The 27090-nt window shown below is 41.8% G+C and overlaps 2 protein-coding genes and 1 pseudogene across 3 annotated transcripts; all 3 read left to right on the top strand.

Moving 5' to 3' along the window:
- Positions 1-1501: 1501 nt before the first annotated feature.
- LOC139533322 (E3 ubiquitin/ISG15 ligase TRIM25-like) lies at positions 1502-7233 on the top strand (annotated as a pseudogene).
- Positions 7234-8205: 972 nt separating this feature from the next.
- LOC139534342 (E3 ubiquitin-protein ligase TRIM47-like) lies at positions 8206-16028 on the top strand. 2 transcript variants are annotated; one of them, XM_071333418.1, is made up of 6 exons: positions 8267-8312; positions 8435-8473; positions 9243-9402; positions 9601-9973; positions 14460-14699; positions 14844-16028. In XM_071333418.1, the coding sequence occupies exons 3-6, from the start codon at positions 9245-9247 to the stop codon at positions 14964-14966; spliced, it is 894 nt and encodes a 297-aa protein (XP_071189519.1). In that variant the 5' UTR covers positions 8267-8312; positions 8435-8473; positions 9243-9244; the 3' UTR covers positions 14967-16028. The 2 variants fall into 2 exon arrangements, with proteins under 2 accessions (XP_071189518.1, XP_071189519.1); XM_071333417.1 differs by lacking the exon at positions 8435-8473 and having other exon boundaries at positions 8206-8312.
- Positions 15695-25762, top strand: LOC139534341 (E3 ubiquitin-protein ligase TRIM39-like). The gene is made up of 9 exons (XM_071333415.1): positions 15695-15831; positions 18632-18864; positions 21062-21273; positions 21435-21594; positions 21753-21848; positions 22313-22546; positions 23015-23162; positions 24665-24691; positions 24905-25762. The coding sequence occupies exons 2-9, from the start codon at positions 18655-18657 to the stop codon at positions 25441-25443; spliced, it is 1626 nt and encodes a 541-aa protein (XP_071189516.1). The 5' UTR covers positions 15695-15831; positions 18632-18654; the 3' UTR covers positions 25444-25762.
- The last annotated feature ends 1328 nt before the right edge of the window (positions 25763-27090 follow it).

The following is a 27090-nucleotide window of genomic DNA, read 5'->3' as shown; positions in this document are numbered from 1 at the left end:
CCAACGTGACATACCGAAATACTCATCATAAAACATTTTTGAAAAATACATGGTGTATAGCAAATGAAAGACAAAGATCTTGTGAATACAGCCAATATTTCCGATTTTTTAAGTGTTTTACAGCGAAAACACAATATAGCATTATATTAGCTTACTACAATAGCCTACCACACTACCGCATTCATTCATCAAGGCACGTTAGCGATAGCAATAGGCACGTTAGCGTTAGCGAATAAACCAGCAAAAGATATTAAATTTCACTAACCTTCATAAACCTTCCTCAGATGACAGTCCTATAACATCAGGTTATACATACACTTATGTTTTGTTCGAAAATGTGCATATTTAGAGCTGAAATCCGTGGTTATACAATGTGCTAACGTAGCATCTTTTTCCCAGAATGTGCGGATATTTCTATTAGACTCTCACCTATTCTGACCAAATAGCTATTCATAAACATTACAAAAAAATACATGTTGTATAGGAAACGATAGATCCATTAGTTCTTAATGCAATCGCAGTGTTAGAATTCTAAAAATATCTTCATTACGACATAAGACTTAGTTATGGTAAGGGAATAACCAAAACCTGAGCGCAAAGCTACTAGTACACAGTTCGACAGATATATGAAATAGCATCACAAATGGTTCCTACTTTTGCTGATCTTCCATCAGAATGTTGTACAAGGGGTCCTTTGTCCAGAACCGTCGTTGTTTGGATTCAGAACGTCCTCTTTCCCTCTTGAATTAGCAAGCACACTGGCCATGCGGCGCTAACCTCTCCTTCGTGAACAAACGCAAACGACGCAACACGCCTAACGTCCCGAATAAATTTCAATAGTCTAATAAAACTATATTGAAAAAACATACTTTACGATGATATTGTGACATGTATCAAATAAAATCAAAGCCGGAGATAGTATTCGCCCATAACGACAGCTTTCCAGTAGGCAATAACAGGTCCCACCACGCGCCTTGCAGAGAACAGAAAATGGGGGACACGTCGTTCCAAGAGGGTTTATTCAACTTCAGACCGAGATAATCAACTCCTTTCTACTCTCACTTCCTCTTGACATCTAGGGGAAGGTGTATGACGTGCACGTATAGTCATACGTATCATGCCCATTTATAGGCAGACACTTGAACACAGCATCAATTTCAGACTTTCCACTTCCTGGTCAGAAAGTGTGCTGCCAAATGAGTTGTGTTTTACCCACAGACAAAATTCAAACGGTTTTAGAAACTAGAGAGTGTTTTCTATCCAATAGTAATAATAATATGCATATTGTACGAGCAAGAATTGAGTACGAGGCCGTTTAAATTGGGTACGATTTTCCCCCAAAGTGAAAACAGCGCCCTCTGGTCCTCATTGTGCTACTTTAGAAAAGAAAAAAAACGGTAAAATTGTTCCTTCTTTTTCCTTTCCCATAATGCCTTGATGTGAGACGAGTTCTCTTAACTTGTGCCCTGTGAAATGCTCTCACTGAATGGGGTGAATTAATATGGCGACCAGCAAGTTTTTTTTTATTGTAGAGAGGTGCTTGCCTCCAGTTGAAGTTCACTTGATGCTCCAATTATGTTTGTTCTCGACTTATCACTGTTTTCGTCACAAAAACGATGGTCCTCCGTGCGTAAAAGTCAGATATGGCATTAGCTGGCTTTATGATTTGCGATATAGCAGGGATAGGCTGCACGGACCATTTGCATGGGTATATTTTGAGTACCATGTATGAGCCTTAACAAATAGCCATTTTTGTCCTCAAAATGGTAATATGAATGAGTCCATAATGGGCCAAGGGATCTGACGGTGTCTGCCAGGTGCACAAGAAGGTGAATATTTTCAGTTTGGTAATGCTCACCATAGAGATTACTAATTTGAGAGCAAAAGTCCCATAGCATTTTCCCATGTGATGGTTGCAGGGACGAGGTTGAAAAAATCCTCTGTGACAAGGGAACGATGGAGGAAGTAATTTTGAGAATAGGTAAGTAATTCATATCATGCCACCTATCAAACTTTATTTTGTGAAGTTGAATTGTAATTCATTTTGAGAAACTTCTCCAACCCCATTTCTGTTGTGGTTCTTTTTGTTGACATTTGGAACAGTGATTGGGCCTTGAACACATAATAATGAATGACCTGTATGTGCTATTGTCTCCTCTCAGACCCAGTCCAGATCCGAGAGCTGCACGCTCTCATTGACATCGTTGGAGAGCAACACTGTGAGCTACAGGAGAGAAGGCCATCGGTGCCGTCCGGCGAGCAAGAGTTGTTTCCTGACAGTGGCATGTTCTTCTCATCGTTCCGCCTTGCTGCCATCCATCAGGCATCTAGGCAAGATCACTTGCATCTGTTTCATTTGCTTTTTGACAATTTCTTTCTCAGTGGAAGAATGTGTCAATTCAGTTGCCTTTGGACGCCATGGCAACATCCCCGAGGGGAAGCGAGTCCTCGACCGGAAGGTCAGCCGAATTCTAAGTAAGAATTTTCTCAAAGCTAGGTTACTTAAAAACTGCCGACAGCAAATCAGGATTGATTCTTGATGAAAAGGATTTACGTATGTTATTTGCTAATTCATCACTGCAATCAAGTCAAATCAAGTTTCTGAAAACTGTTTCTTAAATACCTCTAAAACAAACCAAAATCCCCAATGTCCTTTTAAGATGTTTGTCTTTCGCATACTGTGAATTGTCACGTGTTATTTAAGTGTTATTTGTCAAAATATTCATAAAATGTTTTATATACTTTATTTCAGCCTACGTCTTGCGATGTGCTACCTTGGATGGTTGGACCGGAATCGATGAAAGGCATTCATGAACAAATGTAGGACCAGAGCAGGACAGAGTAGTGACTCAAATATTTTTGTTTGTGTACAATGTGTAATGTTCAAATTTGCAATACGGTTCATTTAAGAACCTACTGTTATGTGCTTGGTGTCACATGTAGGTTAGACTTTTTGTTGACTACATCTGGTGGGTGACAAATGCCTATTTTCGTCTCTACAATATTCTTTTGGGGTTTACCTAATGTTTCAAATCAGGTACACGAGCATATGCTGTATATTCACTTTATTTACGTTCGTACAGTTAATGGAACCCAATCTGTGCTGGGAATGAAAAGTTAGATGCTTTGTTAATATAATAAGCACTGTTGAATACTTTTGTTGAACTGTATCAGTTTTCATTCTTGTTTTTAGCAGCTAATCATAATTAATACTACAAATTAATGCTAACAAATTAAATTCTCAATTGTGTCTCATATCTCATTAATCAAGCTCATGTATAGCTTCTGTGGTAATTTTAAGAGAAATAGATGAGACATGGAGGAGATGTTGCACATACAATGTAAGATATTTCTGAAATGATCACCACAGACAGATCCTTAGCCTAATAAATGTCTCAAACTTGTCTCAGGAACTCATCGTTATTGCTCCAATAAAATAACAGAGGCAAGAATGAGCTCAACGGTATACAATGACGAGACCTCCTCTGCTGATCGTACTTCCCGAATACCGCTAAAACGATAATCTCAGTTCAACTTCATGTGTCCTAGACATGTCTCATAGAAGTCTCTAACTTCGTCTCAATATTTCTCCTGAGGGGCCTTTAGGAGCAATAACCCAGACACAAACGGTCACAGAATGATTCGAAATTGAGAAGCTCTAGGTAGTCTCAAAAGATCTGGAGGATATCCGAGTGAGCAACATATTTTTTTCCTATGGGTTAGCTCCTCCCTCTCAAACATTCATTCTCCTCCCTTCTAAAGGGAATATTATTCAGTATACAGTAGAAGTCAGAAGTTTACATACACCTTAGCCAAATACATTTAAACTCAGTTTTTCACAATTCCTGACATTTAAACCTTGTAAAAATGCCCTGTCTTAGGTCAGTTAGGATCACCACTTTATTTTAAGAATGTGAAATGTCAGAATAATAGTAGAGAGAATTATTTATTTCAGCTTTTATTTCTTTCATCACATTCCCAGTGGGTCCGACGTTTACATACACTCAATTAGTATTTGGTAGCAATGCCTTTAAATTGTTTAACTTGGGTCAAACATTTTGGGTAGCCTTTCACAACAATTTGGGTGAATTTTGGCCCATTCCTCCTGACAGAGCTGGTGTAACTGAGTCAGATTTGTAGGCCTCCTTGCTCGCACACGCCTTTTCAGTTCTGCCCACAATTGTTCTATGGGATTGAGGTCAGGGCTTTGTGATGGCCACTCCAATACCTTGACTTTGTTGTCCTTAAAGCCACTTTACCACAACTTTGGAAGTATGCTTGGGGTCATTGTCCATTTGGAAGACCCATTTGCGACCAAGCTTTAACTTCCTGACTGATGTCTTGAGATGTTGCTTCAATATATCCATATAATTGTCCTTCCTCATGCCATCTATTTTGTGAAGTGCACCAGCCCCTCCTGCAGCAAAGCACCCCCACAACATGATGATGCCACCCCCGTACTTCACGGTTGGGATGGTGTTCTTCGGCTTGCAAGCCTCCCCCTTTTTCCTCCAAACATAAAGATGATCATTATGGCCGAATAGTTCTATTTTTGTTTCATCAGACCAGAGGACATTTCTCCAAAAACTACAATCTTTATCACCATGTGCAGTTGCAAACCGTAGTCTCGCTTTTTAATGGCGGTTTTGGAGCAGTGGCTTCTTCCTTGCTGAGCGGCCTTTCAGGCTATGTCGATATAGGACTCGTTTTACTGTGGATATGGATACTTTTGTACCTGTTTCCTCCAGCATCTTCACAAGGTCTTTTGCTGTTGTTCTGGGATTGATTTGCACTTTTCACACCAAAGTATGTTCATCTCTAGGAGACATCTCCTTCCTGAGCGGTAGGACGGCTGCGTGGTCCCATGATGTTTATACTTGCATACTATTGTTTTTACAGGTGAACGTGGTACCTTCAGGCACTTGGAAATTGCTCCCAAGGATGAACCAGACTTGTGGAAGTCTACAATTGTTTTCTGAGGTCTTGGCTTATTTCTTTTGATTTTCCCATGATGTCAAGCAAAGAGGCACTGAGTTTGAAGGTAGGCCTTGAAATACATCCACAGGTACACCTCCAATTGACTCAAATGATGTCAATTAGCCTATCAGAAGCTTCTAAAGCCATGACATCATTTTCTGGAATTTTCCAAGATGTTTAAAGGCACAGTCAATTTAGCGTATGTAAACATCTGACCCACAGTGAATTATAAGTGAAATAATCTGTCTGTAAGCAATTGTTGGAAAAATGACTTGTGTCATGCACAAAGTAGATGTCCTAACCGACTTGCCAAAACTATAGTTTGTTGACAGACATTTGTGGAGTGGTTGAAAAACGGTATGTAAACTTCCGACTTCAACTGTATGTTCTGTTGATGATTTCCATCTTAATAAATTTAAAAAAAATTAAAAAATGTAATAAAATGTGAGCCCAGACAAATCTTGCTAATGGAAACAGGTATGCCTACATTTTTCAGCTTACTTTTTACTTGTTTTCTGTTGTATTTTGCTTTGATAAAGTTGAAGAAACTGATGTTTTTATGTTGAGGTTTCGGTTAATTGGTTAGAGGTGTTGGGTTACAATCACACAGTAAGTCATTATCAAAAGGGTGGAGGGAGACCAGTCGTATTATTGATGATACAGGTACAAGCCTTTGCTTGCAGTCTAGTTCACCTTGATCTGCTTAAAAATGTTGTACATATATGTTTTTACATATTTGACATGGGTATTTTACAGTATTTGGGTTGTCGTAATTTCTTATCAACCTCATCAATACTGTGCTAAAGGTATATGGATGATTCAAGATACAAAATAATGTAATAATAACATACTCCCTCCCCCCCAGAGATTTCATCATTGAATGTTGACAGAAGCCTTCTGCCAGAAGAGCAGTTCCAATGCTCTATCTGCCTGAATGTGTTCACTGATCCAGTTACCAGTCCTTAAGGCCACACGTTCTGCAAAGCCTGTATTGGTGGACATTGGGATGACAGTGAGATATGCCAATGTCCAAAATGTAAGAAACGGTTCTATGTGAAACCTGAGGTCTCCACAAACACTGTTAAATGGCTGGTGATGTTTGTACTACAAGGAAGCTCAAGGCCCCTAAGTCCTGCCTGGCGTGTCTGACCTCTTACTGTGAGATTCACCTGGAGCCTCATCAGAGAGTGGTGACTCTGAAGAGACACGAGCTGATTGACCCTGTGGAGAACAGGATGTGTAAGAAGCATGAAAGACTCCTGGAGCTTTTCTGTAGGAGTGGCCAGAACTGTGTGTGTATGTTTTGTGTACTGAGACAGACCACAAGTGTTACAATACCGTGCCCATTGAGGAGGGAGTCAAACAAAAGGTAAGAAATGTATTAGATTTATTCAATCATTATTTTCTAGATCTCTCCTTAAAGATAAAATGAAGGCAAAAAACAAGTTATCTGGTAGAAAACGGCATATGTTGCATCAATGTTAGTCAAACATTCTAGTATTAAAATTGACTACAAAGTGTAAATAGGATAATTTTGGTAACAAAGTCAATCTCATCCAAAACGGAGATTTGTAAAATGATTAGGAATAACTTATATGTCACAGAATGAAGGGGACCATAACAGTTTTCCTTAGGTTGGGTTTATTTCAAACCTGCCCACAGCTGGGGGCACAGCTGCACCCCATCTGATCATAATGCCCATGGTTTAAAAAAATAATAAATGCCAATAGCTCCAAATGTCAATTGCTTAAAAACCCCAAACCATCTATAAGTTGTAGAAATGCATATACAAATGTTGAAAGCATTTGAGACAACAAAAAGATGTGAAAATATTATCCCATTTACACTGTGTAATTTATTGTCCGTTTCTAACTAGCCCCAGAGACAGGCTATCCAAAGTGAAACCAACTTTGCCATGGTTGCACAGCGGCCGGCTGAAACTGGCGAAAAAAGTTGGCTAGCTTGCTAGCTAGTCTAAACTCCTTCCAGATACAAGACCTGGTTAGACTTGTTCAAGTTATCTGGAAGGATGAGTGACTGTAACTGTGTAGTGTATTGGTAGAGTGAAAGTACAAGCGCTTCCCACATCGAAGAATGCCTCCAAAACCCAAATCTCGTTCTCAGTCGCATTTCCGAATGAGAATTGAAACCAAGCATAAAGCAAGAAATTCAACCCTCTAACAGTTGTCTTCGTGCATAATTTACATGCATTTCCCACAGGTTGACCATAGGTCCACGAAGGCAGAGGTGCATTAGATCATCCAGGAAAGACACGAATAAAGTAAACCAAAATATCCCAGACTGTGTCTGACAACCCAAAAGGTTTTGACTAACAACTCAGCGGTCTTGGGAGAGAAGGGCTTCAACTCTAGACGCCGTTGCTGGGAGGCGGGAAGTTGGAGTTTCCAAGAAGAGTTGGGGTTTCCAAGAAGACTGTCAACCGGAAGAAGGCGGTCAAAAAGACTTACCACCACCTACCTGAACCCCAAGCCGAGAAGATTCGGTGTGTGTGTGTGTGTGTGTGTGGATTACGAGAAAGGACAGGTGTCTTTTTTATGACGTGCTGGAAAAGTCACACATCTACTTATTCTTTGGCATGTTCTCCGCCGGGAATCTTTACCCTTGTGTTTAACTCTACAGCATGATAAAGAAGTCTGAGACGTTGGTCATTTTCATAGATTGGATAAAGAAGTACAAATACAGGTTGAGAGCTCTATCTAGTACTGCGAAGTGAAGATACAGACACCATAAAAGGTGTTAACTCAATATCACACAAAATTAAAGGACGTGGCACACCTTACTAATTTCCTCTTATACAGTATATTGAAATCCGGAGGTGTAGAATCTGTTTCCTCATAACCTAACGTAGCAGACGTAAGAGAAACGCATGAAACTAGATCCTGTACAAAACCCGGAAAATCCAGTTGTTGGTGACTCGGCAGAGGTTAGTTTCCTCATAACAAGCAATGATAAAGGTTAGAAAGGAATTACAAGTTGTCACTGCTGAGATCACATGTGTGTGAAATGATGCCTTATTTACTTTAAAAAAAAATTTGTATATGTAAGATTTGCAAGAGGGTAAAGTACAACTGATTAGAGTGAACAAGGAAGGAACAACTCCACTTTAGGGAATGTTTACAAGAACATGTTTATAAGAATGTGGGATAAGGATGCTGCAATACTGCTCGTTCAGAGTCCAAATGTACCTCCCCTTTACCAGCAGTGACAAGGCGTACCCTCGCCTTGTGAGAGCACTAGTTTATAGCACATACACACTTGTGCCACTGTAGGCCTAGGACCTGACTTGACAATTCGTCATCCTTGGTACAGAGCTGGTAGGTAAAATGAGTTTTGGATAATTTATATTATTAGATGAATATCACTAGTATTAATAAATGAAAGTACTTTTCATTTTATGTTTTTCTACACTGTGGTGTCATGCTGTGTGTGCCTGTAGAAGGAGTTAGAGCCAGAGGTGGAGGAACAGTTGATAAAAGTAAGCTGTCAATCTAACATGTGTATGTGGTCATTTGGTTCTATTGTGGTTGATGATGCTGTGCCTTTTTTGAAGCCTAGTTCAGAACTAAAATAAATGTTCTGTGGAGATTCTCCATTAAAAGTACTACTTAGTCCAGGACTCGGTTTAATCTGTGTTCGGGAAACCTGCCCAAAAAGTGTTACTATTAAAGTAGTCTCAAGAGTCTCAGCGGTTCTGTGGTATGTTTTGTTTGTATGAATGGCTATGGACAGTTTACTGTACAATGGCCTCTAGTCACTAATGGGTTAACTATCTCTGTTCCAAGTCACAGAGGAAGCAGCATTATCACTAATGTTCAGATTACACTGAGGATTTATAAAGTGTTACACAACGCACAGTTCCCGGGAACACTTTTTCTTTATATGGGGCTGCATGCATCCTAAATGGAACCCTATTCCCTTTATTGTGCACTACATTTGAACAGGGCCCATAGGGAACAGGGTGACATTTGGGACTCAGCCATGGCGTTTTATAACCATCACTATGATGACATTGTGATCTTGCACTCCTGTGTATGAGTGTGTCAATTCCCAGATGCCGCCTTCCTTTATTTATCTGTACAATAACTATAAAAATGTAGCCAATATCCTCCAACTGATATGCTTCCAAACAGTAATTTATCCCGGAAATTGTTTTCTATACCCATGTACCATACCATTTCCTGATTTCACTCCAAAAAAATAAGTTCCTCCACGGGAAAAATCCATTTATTCTGTTCTATTCTCAGGGATGTCTGCACTGCCTCGATGCTGCATCTGTCTAGATGACTTCACCAGTCCAGTCTCTATCCCCTGTGGCCATCGCTTCTGCTTGGGCTGTATCGGGGAGTACTGGAGACTCCATGGTGCCTGCCAGTGTCCCCTCTGTATGACATGTTTCCCCATAAGGTAAAAAGCACAAATTGACACACACACACAAAACAGTAGGAGAGGTGCTGACTGAAGAAATAGTACAGTATATAATAAAAAGAAAGTTGCACACTTAATATAATGCTCAACTCCCAATAGTTGAATGTGTATAAAATGGGTACATAGCTATAGAGTGTGTACAACTTTTACACACTTTTACACCATTTCCCCTATCAGGCCACAGCTAAAAACGAAGCCAACCCTACATAATGTTGCCCCGTGGGAGGAAAACCAAGCCGCACTCAGAGCAGGTGAGGTGCCCTGCGATATCTGTCCAGAAAAGCGGTGTAGAGCAGTGAAGTCATGTCTGGTGTGCCTGGCCTCGTACTGTGAGATGCACCTGGAGCCTCACTACAGGGACTCGGCTCTAGGGCGCCATCCACTGGTCACTGTGTGGAAGAACCTGGATGAGCCTGTCTGTAGACTCCACGGGAGGAGGTTGGCCAGGTTTTGTCGGAGCGATCAGACCTGCGTCTGTGCTATGTGTGTCCAGACTGATCACAGGGGTCATCGGGTGGTCACCATCGCCATGGAAGCAACAAAAAAGAAGGCAAGGCAAATACATTAATACGTTTTTTTGTGGAAAATTATAGTTAGCATGTTGAGTTTTCACATTGCATTCATTCAACAGTTGTATGTACCAAGTCTGTCACGTAGAGTAGGCCAGAAGGCTAAACTGAAAAACCTTAACTCAAACCTATATTTAACTTAAACTCTACCAAATAAAACGCTGGCTGAGCCGCAAAAGCACTTCCGTGCAAAGGGTGTTTGTTTACATAGTGATTCCGAAAGAAAACAGTACTGCCACAAAAGTATACATTATGGGGACAGCTAACCAGTACTCAATGAACAGCTTCATGAAAAAGGTCCACCCCTTGAACTGAAAGAGAGGCTCATTTTGTAGGGGAAGCCCCTCCCATCAGAACATACCGAACTCGTTAATTAATTAAGCCTACATTTTCCACTCAGCTAAACATATCAAGAAATATCTTCATTGAACCTTTGCAATTCGTTTATCATAATACAATATATCACAATATAACACATTTACATAACCCTATAGCTACTGACATTTCAACACCCATTCACATGAATCGGGCTGGCACTACAAAGCCAGCCCGATTGCCGTAGTTCAGGTCATGGAGTCATGTATTACTGGGTCTTAGTTATTGTGGTAGTACTACAATGGAATGCTCAAAGCCTGTTGGCTAATGGGCAGGAGTTCAAGCAGTTCATTGTAGACATGCCTGATGTGATTTGTGTGCAGGAAACATGGCTCAAATGTACTGTGGAGTTTATCATACAGGGATATGTAGTGGTTCGTAGGGACAGAGATGTGGGGAGGGGGCACCTTCATAAAGCAACGACTTCCTTACAGGATGCTAGGCAAAGGTATTGAACAGGAATATGTGGTGGTGGAGGTGTGGTTGAGATGAGGGGTGCTAGTGGTAGTGAACTACTACAATCTTTGTCAGATATTGGACCTGGAAGTGCTGGAGAGGGTAGAGGGCCAGGATATAAATAAGGTCATGTGGTGTGGAGATTTTAATGGGGGGGGGGGGGGGGGGTGGAAATGGCCAAGTGATGGAGAATCTGGTGTGCCTGAATGATGGCTGAGGGACCAGGATGGAGCCAGGGGGGAAAAGTCTGTCTTGGACCTCACTCTGGTATCTAGTGCCATGGCAGGAATCTGTGAGTGGGAGGTATGGGGAGGAGTTGACAGTAGGGAGTGAGCATTACCCTATAGTATGCACAGTAGGCTGGAGGGAGCAGGTGCTGTCAGTGGATGGAGTAGGCAGGTGGGTGTTTGGAAGGACAAAGTGGGATCAGTTTCAGGAGTTGAGTGAGCAGGTGATGGCTCGGGTGGATGTGAGAGGGGATGTGGATAGTATGAATAATTGGGTGAGAACAGCTTTAGTGGGGACAGCTACTGAGGCTATACCTAAGAGTTCAGGGAGGACGAGGAGGAAAGCAGTCCCATGGTGGATGGAGGAATGTGGGGCATTGGTGAGGAGTAGGAACAGGGCATTTAGAGTACTGAAAAGGACACATAACTTCCAACATCTGATTCAGTATAAGCAGGCCCAGGCCCCGGTGAGGAGAACTGTCCATCAGGCAAAGAGGTCACGTTGGTTCTGTGACACCATTGAAAGGGCGACGGGTAGATATGAGGGGGGGAAATTGTGGGGGGATGATTAAGAGGATGAGTGGGGTCAGAAGGGCGTAGGATTATCCAGTGTTGACGAGAGGGAAGGATGTGGCAGTAACAGACGAGGAGAAGGCAGAGATGACAGCATAGCTTGGCACATTTGGCAGAGGAGTGGTAGGCGGAGAAAGAGAACGAGAGAGGAGCATCCTGGAGTGCTGGATAGGAGAGAGGATGTAAATGATGCGTTGAATGCACCATTTGACATGGCTGAGATGAAAAGGACAATAGGTAAGGCTGGGTTAACTCCACCTGGGAAAGATGAGGTGTGCTATGTTATATTGGCCCATCTTAGTGATGAGGCACTGGATAAGGTATTGGTGTTGTACAACAGAGGGTGGGAGGAGGGGAAACTACCAGGCAGCTGGAAGGAGGCAGTAGTGGTACCGATCCGGAAGCTAGGGAAGGAGCCAACAAGGCCAACAACCTATCGGCCAATAGCTTTAAAATCACATGTATGTAAGACTATGGAACGTCTGATTACGGAGAGCCTAACTTACTTCCTGGAGAGCAGGGGGCTAGTATTACCAAATCAGAGTGGGTTCAGGAAGGGTAGGGAAACTATGGACCCAGTGCTCTGCTTAGAAGCGGAGGTCAGGAAGTCTCAGGTGAACAAGGAGACTTTTGTAGCTGTCTTTTTTTTATGTGGAGCAGGCATATGATATGATGTGGAAGGAGGGGTTGTTAATCAAGCTTGATATTATGGGGGTAGGAGGAAGAACATACAACTGGATAAAGGATTTCCTGTTTGGAAGGTCTATCCAGGTGAGTTTGGGGAAGTCTCTATCAAAACAAAGTTTATTTGTCACGTGCACCGAATACAACAGGTGTAGACCTTACAGTGAAATGCTTACTAACCAATAGTGCAAAAAAAGTGTTAGGTGAACAATAGGTAAGTAAAGAAATAAAAACAACAGTAAAAAGGCAGTGAAAAACAGTAGCGAGGCTATAAAAGTAGCGAGGCTATATACAGACCGGTTAGTCAGGCTGATTGAGGTAGTATGTACATGTAGATGTGGTTAAAGTGACTATGCATATATGATGAAAAGAGAGTAGCAGTAGCGTAAAGAGGGGTTGGCGGGTGGTGGGTGGCGGGACACAATGCAGATAGCCCGGTTAGCCAATGTGCGGGAGCACTGGTTGGTCGGACCAATTAAGGTAGTGTGTACATGTGTACATGAATGTATAGTTAAAGTGACTATGCATATATGATAAACAGAGAGTAGCAGCAGCGTAAAAGAGGGGTTGGGGGCAGCTACCTGGTGGACAACGGTACACCACAGGGGAGCATGATTAGTCCTCTGTTGTTCTCAATCATGATCAATGACGTTTACTCTCAGGTACGGCCAGATATTGGGAGGTCGTTATTTGCAGATGATGGGGCCTTATGGAAGAGAGGATTTTTTCCCCCCCATACATAGTCAGGAAGGTACAGGAAGCAATTGATGAGGTAGAGCGGTGGGCATTAATGTTCTGTACCAGGAGGAAGGTGAGAGATGAGGTATGCTTGAGGTTATATGAGGAAAAACTTGGAGAGGGCGGTTTCTTTTAGGTTCCTTTGGGGTATAATTTGACACGAGACTGACCTGGGCAGAACACATTGAGAGAGTGGTGGGGAAGTGTAAGAAGGTGCTGTTTGATGGGGAAGGTGTGGGGGGCTGGGCGTTCCTCATCGAGAACCATGTATGTTGCATTGATCCGATCTGTAATAGACTATGGCAGTATAGCGTATGGTTCGTCAGCCCGCACCTCATTGGAAAGGCTAGATGTCATACAGGGGCAAGGACTCAAGAGTATGTGGTGGGACATTTCAGACCTCCCCATTGGCTGCACTACAGGTGGAGATGGGGGATATGCCATTGCAGATTAGGAGACCGCAGCTGGCAATTTAATTATTGGGTCAACCTACCGGGACAAGGGGTGTCTCATCCTGCGAAAGGGATTTTACAGGCATGCAGGGAACATGAGCGAAGACGGAACACAAGCTTTGGGTGGATGGGTAATACCCAGGCGAAGGAGATGGGACTGTATGGATGGGAGTTTAGTCTAAAGGTAGCTTTTCCTATCAATCCGCCACGGCTACTCCCACCTCCGGTAGTTGATCTAGAAGTGTTGGAGAAACTATAGGAAGATGAGGAGGGTGTTGATCTGTCTGATTTGTATAAGAGACGTCTGGATACTGTGTATCAAGATTTTGTAGCCATTTACACAGATTGCTCAAAAGATCAAAGGACAGGACTCACTGGGTCAGCATTTGTATTAGTCCTTATTCCAGCATACCCGGAAGCTACAGAGACGGAGAGAGAAACCGAAACAAGTAGAGCGGTGATCCAAAACATTGAGTACAAAAGTACAAAAAAACATCACTTAAATTAAACATGAAAGCTTGTCTGCGAATTCTGTATACCATACCAAACTGTTACTGAAGGGAGGTAAGAATGATGTGTGTAATGAATGAACTGAGATCGCTAACTTAACTTGTGTCGACCCACATTGCTAACGTAGCAGGGATGGGGAGATGAGTGTGGGTGTGTTAGTTGACCAAATCCTGCCCGCTGCCAGTGACGAACTTCTCCGTCACAGTCATTACATCATTTTTTATAAACATACAAAACATACACCTAACATTCAGAGATACTGTATCTGTAAGAATCTGTACATACATCCGTACATACAGTATGTACTGTAAGCAATTCAGGGTTTTTAAACATTAGGCCAAAATGCAGATTTGATTTAACTGAGTCCATAGATATTTTAAATGTTTTTCCAACTTAGAGGGTTGACTGATATTGTATGTTTTTCTGATTGAATTGCACTGATTCATCCACAGGTTAAGCTAAAGAAGTCCATGATGAAGTTTCAGCAGATGATCCAGGAGAGACTGAAGAAGATGGAGGACCTCCAACAGTCAGTGGAGCTCGTTGAAGTGACTGAAGAGAAGCAGAAAGCAGCAGAGAGGCGGGCTGAAGGGTTCGTCAAAGAGATGGAACAGGAAATCACTGAGCTACAGAGGAGAAGCACTGAGCTGGAGCAGCTCTCACACACTGAGGACCACCTCACCCTTCTACAAGTCAGTGTCCCCATTTCCTGTCTTTATAAATCAAATGTTAACATTTTTGGCCAACATATATATAGAGATTTAATTTCACAACACAAACAAGCCCAAACAACAAGTTGTTACTCTTTTTGACGGGTTTCCCCCCTCTACATATAGAGATTTCCATCACTGTCCACTCCTCTACACTACAAGGATTGGTCACACATCATCAAGTCCCTGATCCAAGAACTACAGGAGAAACTAGAAATATCCTCAAAAGATAGTAGAAAACTACATTGAGCCTCCTCTAAAATAAGACATGTCTTTTTACTCAGGAACATTTTTGATTGTTTAACGTGATTCAACCTTTTTGTCTGTCCTCAAGTGATTTTTACAATGAGAAATATCGGGAACTATTTATTTATTGTGACCTTGACTTTTTTACCAAAGGAAGTGCGACTTTAATGGGTATCGTTTATGTTTATGTCGAGTTCATCATTGTGCCTATCCTATCCACAGTGTACAGTCATGGTTGATTATTTATGTCTTGTTACAATTTGACCAGAGTAAAAGTGAATGTGATTTATTCAAATATATATATATATATCATTTATCTTATAATTTATTCAAAATGTTTAGTACTGTGCCAGAGAAAGTATAAATCAAGTATTATGCAGGGTTGTACCAATTTGTGATTGTGCATTTTTGCAGAGTTTGTCATTGGATTAAGTAAATAGTGTAGCCTGTCGTTAACCTAATGGAAAGGTGTTTGACTTTCAATTCTCAAGTAAAAGAAACAGAGGAAACTGATGGAAGTAGCTATAGGAGGACGGGCTCACTGTAATGGCTGGAATGGAATACATGGAATCGAGTCAAACGTGGTTTCCATATGTTTGTGTTTGATACCGTTCCATTTAACTCCATTGCAGGCATTACAATGAGCCCGTGCTCCTCCCACCAGACTCCTCTGAAACACACACATAAACAGGTTTTCCACACAGACATGCATAGGCCAAGTCTACTACCGATGAAGACATACCTCCTTCACGGAAAGGGAACTGGTCATTATTTTAGCTGAAATGAAACTCGAGGGAGAAAAAGAACGTGACAAAGTAAAGGATGCCCATATGAGCCCAGAGTGAAGGAAGTTCACATCATCTGAAAGGTACTGGCAATATTTTTGTTGTTGTTGCATATATAACAGATTGTATTACTTTTAAGTGTACATCATGCTACTGTCAAGAAATTAGGTATACATGTCATTTGTAATTGATTGTTGTTGGTTGATGATGTACAATGTAAGTATGATTGACATGTACAATGCTTATACATGTAATAAATGAGATGAAATAAGGTACTGTACCATAGGTATACTTATTGTACATTTTGACCCATTACAATAATCACTTCAATGTTTTTCTCATTTCTGTATCAAGTCCAGTCCACAATTTCCCTTATTTAATAACTCCTTAAAATATAGTCAAAACATATAAAAAAGTACACTTCTATCATATACTGTTATTATGTTTCCTGTTTGTGGTTGTTTTATTCTTTATTGTGTTCTGATTATTGTGATACGGAAGTTACTGTAGGTACACAAGTGCCTTCGGGCTTGTCTCATTACCTAGGTGTGCCAGTCAGACCATCTGTGGGCAAACCCACATGTCTGTGTGCTCACTGCTCACTCTCATTTGGCTAATTCAAATACCTTCAATAGACAATGTACTCTAGAGTTTACCTTACTCCTACCACCAGAGGGCAGTAATTCACTGTAATTCAGTGGTGCACTACCTTCCAGAATCTCCAAAATTGTGACTTGTGGGTAGTTAAAAGTAAGACCAAGAATGTACATAAACTCCTTCCTTTCATCAAAACTTGAGAGCTCACATTGGAAAGAGATGACGTCGCTGATATGCTTTTAGTCTCAGTGAATGATGAATACTTACCCTGCTGAAAAAAACAGCATATACCCGACTAAGTTTCAAGATGGTCTATGCTGGTCCATGCTGTTCTGATGCTGTTCAAGCTGGTATGACCAGCATGTTCTAACTGCTTATGCTGGCCGACCAGCATCATCTAGCTGGTTAGGCTGGTCGACTAGCTGGTCAAGCTGGTATGCTGGTGACAAGTTTAGGCTGGTGATGCTGGTCCATGTGGGTCTATACTGGTCCAGCATGGTCTAACACGGAACCCAAACCGGCTGCGCGAGTGCGCCATCGTGCATAATTTTATTTTCTCCCCCCACACCAAACGCGATCACGACACGCAGGTTAAAATATAAAAACAAACTCTGAACCAATTATATTAATTTGGGGACAGGTCGAAAAGCATTAAACATTTATGGCAATTTAGCTAGTTAGCTTGCACTTGCTAGCTAATTTGTCCTGGGATATAAACATTGAGTTGTTATTTTACCTGAAAGGCACAAGGTCCTCTACTCCGCCATTTAATCCACACATAAAATGGTAAACCGAATCATTTCTAGTTATCTCTCTTCCTTCCAGGATTTTTCTTCTCTTGACTTTATATTGCGAATGGCAACTTCCATAAATTAGGTGCATTACCGACACTGACATCGTTCATCTTTCAGTCTCCCACGTGGGTATAACCAATGAGGAGATGGCACGTGGGTACCCGCTTCTATAAACCAATGAGGAGATGGAAGAGGCAGGACTTGCAGCGCGATCTGCGTCAGAAATAGAACTGATTTCTATTTTAGCCCTTGGCAACGCAGACGCTCGTTAGCGCGCGCGAGCAGTGTGGGTGCAATAATTTAATAACATAGATTTTTACATTTATTTTGCAACGCTCGCGCACGTGACACGAGCGGTGTGGTCAGCCTGTAACATAGAACCCAAACCGGCTGTGCGCATGCGCCATCGTGCATAAATGTATTTTGTCCCCCCACACCAAACGCGATCACGACACGCAGGTTAAAATATCAAAACAAACTCTGAACCAACCACACCGCTCGCGTCGCGTGCAAAATAAATTTAGAAATCTATGTTATTCAATAAATGCACCCACACCCACAAGTCCTGCCTCTCCCATCTCCTCATTGGTTTGTAGAAGCAGGTACCACGTGCCATCTCCTCATTGGTTAGACCCATGTGGGTGACTGAAAGACAACGATGTCAGTGGCGGTAATGCACCTAATTTATGAAAGTTGCCAATCGCAATATAAAGTCAAGAGAAGGAAAAAGCCTGGAAGGAAGAGAGATGACTAGAAACGATTCGGTTGACCGTTTTATGTGTTGATTAAATGGCGGAGTAGAGGACCTTGTGCATTTCAGGTAAAATAACAGCTCAATGTTTATATCCCAGGACAAATTAGCTAGCAAGTGCAAGCTAACTAGCTGAATTGCCACAAATGTTTAATGCTTTTCGACCTGTCGCCTAATTAATATAATTGGTTCAGAGTTTGTTTTGATATTTTAAAATGAGTCGTGATCGCGTTTGGTGTGGGGGACAAAATACATTTATGCACGATGGCGCACGCGCGCAGCCGGTTTGGATTCCAAGCGACCAGCATGGTCTAGCTGGCAAAACCACACCTATCATTCTCATATTTCCCAGCATGCTCTTTCGGAGCTAGATTTTTTTTTAATTGTTTGTTTCAATATCTGTTTTTATATGTATATTGATTAATTAATTAATTCGTCTTGTGCTACACAACGATAAATAACATACATTTTTCTAAACTACCATCTACCAGCATCACCAGCATATGCTGGTCATCATTGTCTAAAACACAGTGAAGTCACAAGAATCCGCTTGCTACCAGCATGATCAGCTGGTCAATGCTGGGTGTTTTTCAGCAGGGTATTATTGATAAATAGTGTATCTCCAACAACCCCAATTTCAACTGAAGATCCAGCCTCCAACAGTCTGACTCCAACAGTCCAATCAACTGAAGATCCAAATTGCAGACAACAAACACTCTCTGAAATATTTGATATTGACAGGTTAAAGGACTCCAGCTCCAGACATGGCCTCGTCTTCCTTACACTCCGTCAACATGGACACTCCTATTCTGATCAAGCACCATCTCTACTGCTCTATTTGTCTGGACCTGTTTGAAAACCCCGTCACCACCCACTGTGGCCACAGCTTCTGCCAGTCCTGCCTGGGCCGCAACCTCCACTTGAATGACCTCGCGTGCCCCCTCTGCAAGGAGCATCTGAGGAGTAACCCGCAGGTGAAATATTACTCTTCTTCTTCAAGATGCATTTATGGAGAAACCCACAAGTAACAAGGCAGTCCAGGCATTTTAAGTGCTAGAAAAACTCAATATAACACATCCTGTCTCAGCCATTTTCCCCACTAGTTGGCAGTATTTACATCAACATAAATACATCAAATGTGATTGGGGAGGATGTATTGTATTGGGGAATGATGTCTGTTGTGTACAAAAAAAATTATGTGGAGGATGTGTTGATAATGACACTTGTAACCTTCGTTGAATTGAAATTGATACGTAATGCAGGTAAAACCAAGTATATGGACTTTTTCAAATCACAAAAATGTGTCTGATGATTTATGCATACATACATTGGATGGTTCCCTCATTGATCGTGTCACCGCTTATACATATCTGGGCGTCTAGATTTATGATAGGCTTTCCTTCCAAAAGCATGTAGATGAGTTAGTTGAGAACGGGCTTCTTTTAATGGAATATGTCATACCTTTCGTTCAATAGCAGAAAACAAATAATTCAGTCGACATTCACTCCTGTCTTAGACTACGGCGATATCATCTATATGAACTCAGCTGCCACTCTATTGAAGCCACTGGATGCAGTTTCTGCATTACACTTTTTAATTACGGGTGATAGTTTCAGCACACATCACTGAACTCTGTACCAGGAAGTAGACTGGCCATCTTTGAAGTTTCATAGATGCATTGCAATTTTTTTGGTTTATATATCCCTCTTGCGTAAACGATCACCGTACCTCACTTCTCTGTTATCCTACAGAAATCAGACACGGTCTCAGGGATGGCTCACCCTGGAGATCCTTTAGATCTCGACAGAGTTAGGTAAATCTGCCTTTAGCTATTTTGACCCTTGCTTATGGAATGGTCTACAGCCCTCGAACTCAACTCTGGACCTCGAAGTCAGTTCCATTGCATTTTTACATTGTTCCCCTCTAACCAGGGACTGATTTAGACCTGGGACACCAGGTGTGTGAGATGAATTTTGAGGTAGAACAGGAAACCAGCGGTCTCCGGACCTCCTAGGGTAAGAGTTGAGTACGCCTGAGTCTACCGAGTTCGCTGAAATTGGAGGAATTGGTGCCTCTGAGGCAGTTCAGACGGCTACCTCAAATCAAATCAAATCAAATTTATTAGTCACATACACATGGTTAGCAGATGTTAATGCGAGTGTAGCGAAATGCTTGTGCTTCTAGTTCCGACAATGCAGTAATAACAACAAGTAATCTAACCTAACAATTCCGCAACTACTACCTTATACACGCAAGTGTAAAGGGATAAAGAATATGTACATAAAGATATATGAATGAGTGATGGTACAGACGGCATAGGCAAGGTGCAGTAGATGGTATAGAGTACGGTATATACCTATGAGATGAGTACTGTAGGGTATGTAAACATAAAGTCGCATAGTTTAAAGTGGCTAGTGGTCCATGTATTACATAAGATGGCAAGATGCAGTAGATGATATAGAGTACAGTATATACATATACATAAGAGATGTGTAATGTAGGGTATGTAAACATTATATTAGGTGGCATTGTTTAAAGTGGCTGGTGGTACATTTTTACATAATTTCCATCAATTCCCATTTTTAAGGTGGCTGGAGCTGAGTCAGTTTGTTGGCAGCGGCCGCTAAATGTTAGTGGTGGCTGTTTAACAGTCTGATGGCCTTGAGATAGAAGCTGTTTTTCAGTCTCTCGGTCCCTGCTTGGATGCACCTGTACTGACCTCGCCTTCTGGATGATAGCGGGGTGAACAGGTAGTGGCTTGGGTGGTTGTTGTCCTTGATGATCTTTATGGCCTTCCTGTGACATCGGGTGGTGTAGGTGTCCTGGAGGGCAGGTAGTTTGCCCCGGGTGATGCCTGATGACCTTTTTAAGGAAGAATGTGTTTCTTATGATTCGATGCTCGATCTTATGTTTCTATTACATTTTCTATTGTTTGTGTTTTTTGCTTATATATTTTGTAGGTTAAGTATATATTTTGACTATGTTTTATAACTTTCCGTCAGTCATTGATGTAAATAATATAGTATTATCAGTCAACTCACCTGATAAAATAAGGAATAAAAAAACTGACTTGCTTTTCTTAATTGTCCCTGAGGTGATCGATAAATTGTATTAGATTGAATAATGAATGGATAAACAAAGCATAATAGCGCAATACAATATTACCCACAGGTGAACATCATCCTCAGGTCCCTAATCCAAGAACTGAAGAAGGCCCAGGAAAGGAAGCCAGGGGAGTATTCCGGAGCCTTGGGCGAGGTGGCCTGTGATGTCTGCACTGAGAGGAAACTCAAGGCCCATAAGTCCTGCTTGCTGTGCCTGGCCTCATACTGCGAGACTCACCTGCAAACCCACACCTCTGCAGACAGGCTGAAGGGCCACAGGTGGACTTTGACTTTGTTGATTCTTAATCACAGTTCATACCAAAAAACTTCAAGAAACTCAACATTTACATAATAGGAAATAACACCAGAAAACACACTTGGATACACTTGTTGTTTATTCTTACTTTTCTTGATTGGAAAGTGTAAAAATGTATACATAGGTTGGTGGCCCCTGTGGATGACCTGGATGGGAGGGCCTGTCTGACCCATGGTCGACCCCTGGAGTTGTACAGCAGGGCGGAGGGGCGTTGTGTCTGTGCCCTCTGCATGGAGGAGGGTCACGAGGTCGTCTCCACAGAAACGGAGTGGGACAAGAAGAAGGTGAGGTCGTAATTCCTAAGGGTTCCACGATGGCTATGTGTATAGTATTGGGTGAGCCTGAAGGAGAGTGTGTATTGAGTGATTATTACATTAAATTACATTAATAAGGATAAACTCATGTATAATTCCTTTTCTTTCCGTGTTTTTTAATTTCCAAGGGTGAGCTGGGCAGCAGCCTGGCTGAGACGCAGGAAAGGATCCTGGAGAGAGAGAGAAAGGTGGAGGAGATCAGGGAATCCATGGACCTCTGCAAGGTGAGTCCTGAGTGATTCAGAGTGAGGTACTACATGTCTACCTGCAAGCACAGAGCTGTGCTGTAACAGTGCTCTACAAGAAGAGCGAGAGAGCGAGAGCAAAGATAGTAAAAAAAAAAACTGGACTGCATGCACAAATACATTAGTTATACGCCTGCAAGTCGAGTCTTGTGTGAGTCAGAGTGAGGTACTACAAGTCCACATGCAGATACGGAGGTGGAGCACCGTAACAGCGAGATAGTTCAACGTGAGACAGAGAGACCTGTTGCACATAGAGAGGGACAAGAGATACAGAGTGTGAGACATGCATACAGAAAGAGAGCTGGAGACATGAGACATACTGTACACGCACAGACAGTGAGACAAGCACGGAGAAAAGTCAAGTGAAAAGTGAGACAGACAGCGAGGGAATGAGATAGACATTGAGGTGATACTGAGTTGTGGTCCACCGTCTATCCCTTTAGGCCCGACTGGACAGGGAGAGGAGGGAGATAGACTCTGTGTTTGAAGTGGTGATGACAGCTGTAGAGGAGACCCAGCGAGAGGCTCTCAGGCCCCTGGAGAAGAGGCAACAGGACGTGGAGCGAGAGGCAGAAGAACTCACCCAAGAGCTGCAGAGAGAGATCAGACAGCTGAGAGACATCATCGTTCAGCTGGAGGACGTTGCTAACCTAGAGGATCACATTCACTTTCTGCAGGTGAGCGACTTTACTTGAACGTTAACCCTTTTGCTCTGTGAGCGGCATAGATCATCCACAAATGATTCCTCCCGGCACTGCACTGTATCACTCTCGTTGACTGAACAGCCTACAAGCTGCTCACACTCTGTATTGGGCTAAAGTGATTGAACAGCCTGCAAGCTGCTCGCATTATATTGGGGAAGATGATTGAAGAGTTTGCAAGCTGCTCGCACTCTGTATGGGGTTAGGTGACTGAACAGTCTGCAAGCTGTTCCTAAGTTGGTTGACGCATGTGTTTGTGTACCAGTATGTGTGAAATGCATGGATTGTACTGGACTGGGTGTCTATTGTCTGCCAAATTGTTTTCCGAATATGATTTATATAATTATACACTATAATATAATGAAATAAAACCGTTGAATCATCTTTCTCTGTGACTGTCTCTTTTTTCCCTCTCTCTTTCCTCTCCATCTGTCTCTCCACCAGACCTTCCCATCTCTGTCGGGGCTGGGTGATGGTAGAGACTGGACTGAGGTCTCGCTTGATACTAAAGTCTCCTTTGGTACCATGAGAAACAGCTGCTCAGCCATGATGGAGAAAATTGAGCAGGAGCTTGAGAAGCTCTCCTCGATCGGTAAGATGAAGACAGTGTTGAAAACCATACATATACGGTGCATTCGGAAAGTCTTCAGACCCCTTGACTATTTCCACATTTTGTTACGTTACAGCCTTTTTTCTAAAATGGATTAAATAAGAACATTTCCTCATCAATCTACACACAATACGCCATAATGTCCAAACGAAAACAGGTTTTCGATTTTTTTTAGCTAATTTATTTGTACCTTATTTACTTAAATATTCAGACCCTTTGCTATGAGACTCGAAATTGAGCTCAGGTGTATCCTGTTAGAATTGATCCGCCTTGAGATGTTTCTACAACTTGATTGGAGTCCACCTGTGGTAAATTCAATTGATTGTACATGATTTGGAAAGGCACACACCTGTCTATATAACGTCCCACAGTTGGCAGTGCATATCAGAGCAAAAACCATTCAAAAACCAAACCACTCATGGTTATGAGGTCGAAGGAATTGTCTGTAGAGCTCCGAGACAGGATTGTGTCGAGGCACAGATCTGGAGAAGGGTACCAAAAAATGTCTGCAGAATTGAAGGTCCCCAAGAACACAGTGGCCTCCATCATTCTTAAATGGAAGAAGTTTGGAACAACCAAGACTCTTCCTAGAGCTGACCGCCCAGCCAAACTGAGCAATCGAGGAGAAGGGCCTTGGTCAGGCAGGTGACCAAGAACCCAATGGTCACTCTGACAGAGCTCTGGAGTTCCTCTGTGGAAATGGGAGTACCTTCCAGAAGGATAACCATCTCTGTAGCACTCAACCAATCAGGCCTTTATGGTAGAGTGGCCAGACGGTAGCCAATCCTCAGTTAAAAGTACATTTCAGCCCGCTTGGAGTTTGCCAAAAGGCACCTAAAGGAATCAGACCATGAGAAACAAGATTATCTGGTCTGATGAAAACAAGATTGAACTCTTTGGCCTGAATGCTAACCGTTACACCTGGTGGAAACCTGGCACCATCCCTACGGTAAAGCATGGTGGTGGCAGCATCATGCTGTGGGGATGTTTTTCAGCGGCAGAGACTGGGAGACTAGTCAGGATCGAGGGAAAGATGAACGGAGCAAAGTACAGAGAGATCCTTGATGAAATCCTGCTCCAAAGCACAGGACAACAACCCGTAGGACGCAGCCAAGATAACGCAGGAGTGGCTTCGGGACAAGTCTCTGAATGTCATTGAGTGGCCCAGCCAGTGCCTGGACTTGAACCCGATCGAACAATAAATGTGATATTTCATATTTTTTGGGCAAAAAAAACAGAAAACCTGTTTTTGCTTTGTCATTATGGGGTATGGTCCCCCCATTGATTAGGGGAAAAAACAATTGAATCCATTTGAGAAAAATGCTGTAAGGTAACAAAATGTGGAAAAAGTCAAAGGGGTCTGAAAACTTTTCGAATGCACTGTACATTTTAGACATATAATCTGCATACATTGCTGTATTCTTTGTTTAGCTTTGTCATACTACAATTGACCATGAAGGCCCAAAAATGTGTTTCTTCCACAGAGCTTGAGAGGATCCTGAAGTTTGCAGGTGTGTATTGTTACATTTCAGGGTAGAGATACATTAGTATATAAAGACTTCAATCTTCATTAGCATACATATACATATTTTTATCTCAACCACATTCACTTTGTAGTAGGCCACATTTTAACTTCATTCAGGCCAACTGATAGGCCTTGTACATGCCCAAATACTGTGCTGTATCTTGTCATAACAATAACGTCTATATCTCATATTATTCAGTTGATGTGACCCTGGACCCAGACACAGCCAACATACAGCTGGTTCTCTCTGAGGACGGGAAAGAGGTGAGAGACGGAGGGAAGATACAGGACCTCCCTGACCGTCCGGATCGCTTTGATCACTTCGGCAGCGTCCTGGGGCACAACATGTTAACGTCTGGGAGATCATACTGGGAGGTGGATGTCGGGAACAAGACGGGTTGGGATCTGGGAATTGCAAGAGGAGATGCCAACAGGAAGGGGCAACTCTCTGTGAATCCTACTAATGGTTACTGGGCAATAGTGCATTATAATGGGGCCCAATACGGAGCCTTGGGGGACCCTCCTTTTCTCTTGTCACTGATGGAGAAACCCCAGAAGGTGGGGGTGTTTGTGGATTATGAGGAAGGGTTGGTGTCTTTTTATGATGTGGAAGCTAAGGCTCATATATATTCTTTCACTGGGTATTCCTTCACTGGGGAAATGTATCCATATCTCAGCCCACATCTTCTGAATGGGAAGAAGAACTCAGATCCACTGGTCATCACAGAAATAGGCTGATCACTCATTGTTTGGCCTTGAAGGTGAAAGACTTGTTTCAGGCTAGGATTAGTGCTACAGCTAGGTTTAGGGTTGGGTTAGGGTCAGATACAAATGTGGTACTTTATTACACATATAAATATTTGAATTAATAGTTTTGTATACAGTGCCTTCAGAAAATTCACACACTATTTCCACATTTTGTTGTGTTACAGCCCGGATTTAAAATGTATTAAATTGAAACGTTTTGTCACTTGCCTACACACAATACCGCATAATGTCAAAGTGGAATTATATTTTTAGAAACTTTTACAAATGAATAAAAAATGAAAAGCTGAAATGCCTTGAGTCAATAAGTATTCAACACTTTGTTATGGCAAGCCTAAATAAGTTCAAAAGTCAAAATTTGCTTGACAAGTCACATGGACTCACTCTTTGTTAAATAATAGTGTTTAACATGATTTTTTTTATGACTACCTCATCTCTGTACCCCACACATACAATTACAGTGCCTTCAGAAAGTATTCATACCCCTTGACTTATTCCACATTTTGTCATGTTACAGCCTGAATTCAAAATGGATTAAATAAACAAAACATTCTCAGCAATCTACACACAATAACCCATAATGGCCAAAATAAAATACAGAAATATCTCATTTACGTAAGTATTAGCACCCCTTGGTCAATACTTTGTAGAAGCACCTTTAGCAGCGATTGCAAGTGTGAGTCTTTCTGAGTAAGTCTCTAAAAGCTTTCCACAACTGGATTGTGCAACATTTGCCCATTCTTTTTTGATGTCATAAATACACAAACAAGAAAACGGCGAGTTGCAAAAAATAAACGGCTTCCAATAATTTCATTAACCTAACTATACAATTTCAAACCAATGCAGCTGCTCTACAGTTTTTCAAATGTACTATGCAACAGTATTTTACTTTATAAAGTTACTAGTAGCAGTGTTCTCATTTTTGTATAATGCAGGATGTACTGTGAATGTACTGTAAATAAGTGTTATCACAGAGAGTTCCCAGCCCATACAAGTACTGGGAAAGGTGAAGATGACGTTCGATAATAATACACACATCAGTGTTATAATCTTCCCATAACTGTTTACAGTGTTGGAAAACTCCCAGATGGTGTCAGTGCTTCCCCTCTAATAGTAAGGAGGCACTTCCACAAGGTCAAATGGGTTATGAGCAAGAAGAGGAGAATCAGAATCCGACTGAACAACTCCAGTTAACGTTTGGGGGATGGAGAGAATGTTTAGAATTAGGAATAATTGAATAGGATCTCTATGAGACAACGCTTAAGTATTCAGATGTGATTTCATGTAGGCCAGGTTTGGGGTCAATTGGAATTGGAAATGAAGGCAGTCAATTCAGAAAGTAAACTTCCAAATAAACATTTTTATTTTTTAAAAGGTCATCTACTTTCAATGACTTCTCGATAACTATACCGAACAAAAATATAAACGCAACATGCAACAATTTCAAAGATTTTACAGATTTACAGTTAGTAGGAGAAAATCTGTCAATTGAAATACATTTGTTAGGCCCAAATCTCTGGATTTCACATGACTGGGAATACAGATATGTATCTGTTGGTCGCAGGTACCTTAAAAAAATGGGCCTCACAATGGGCCTCAAGATCTCATCACAGTATTTTT

This window comes from Salvelinus alpinus, chromosome 11 (genome assembly GCF_045679555.1).
Source record: "Salvelinus alpinus chromosome 11, SLU_Salpinus.1, whole genome shotgun sequence".
NCBI lineage: Eukaryota > Metazoa > Chordata > Actinopteri > Salmoniformes > Salmonidae > Salvelinus > Salvelinus alpinus.
The sequence above is the reverse complement of the archived record's forward strand: the minus strand, read 5'-3'. Positions and strand labels throughout refer to the sequence as shown.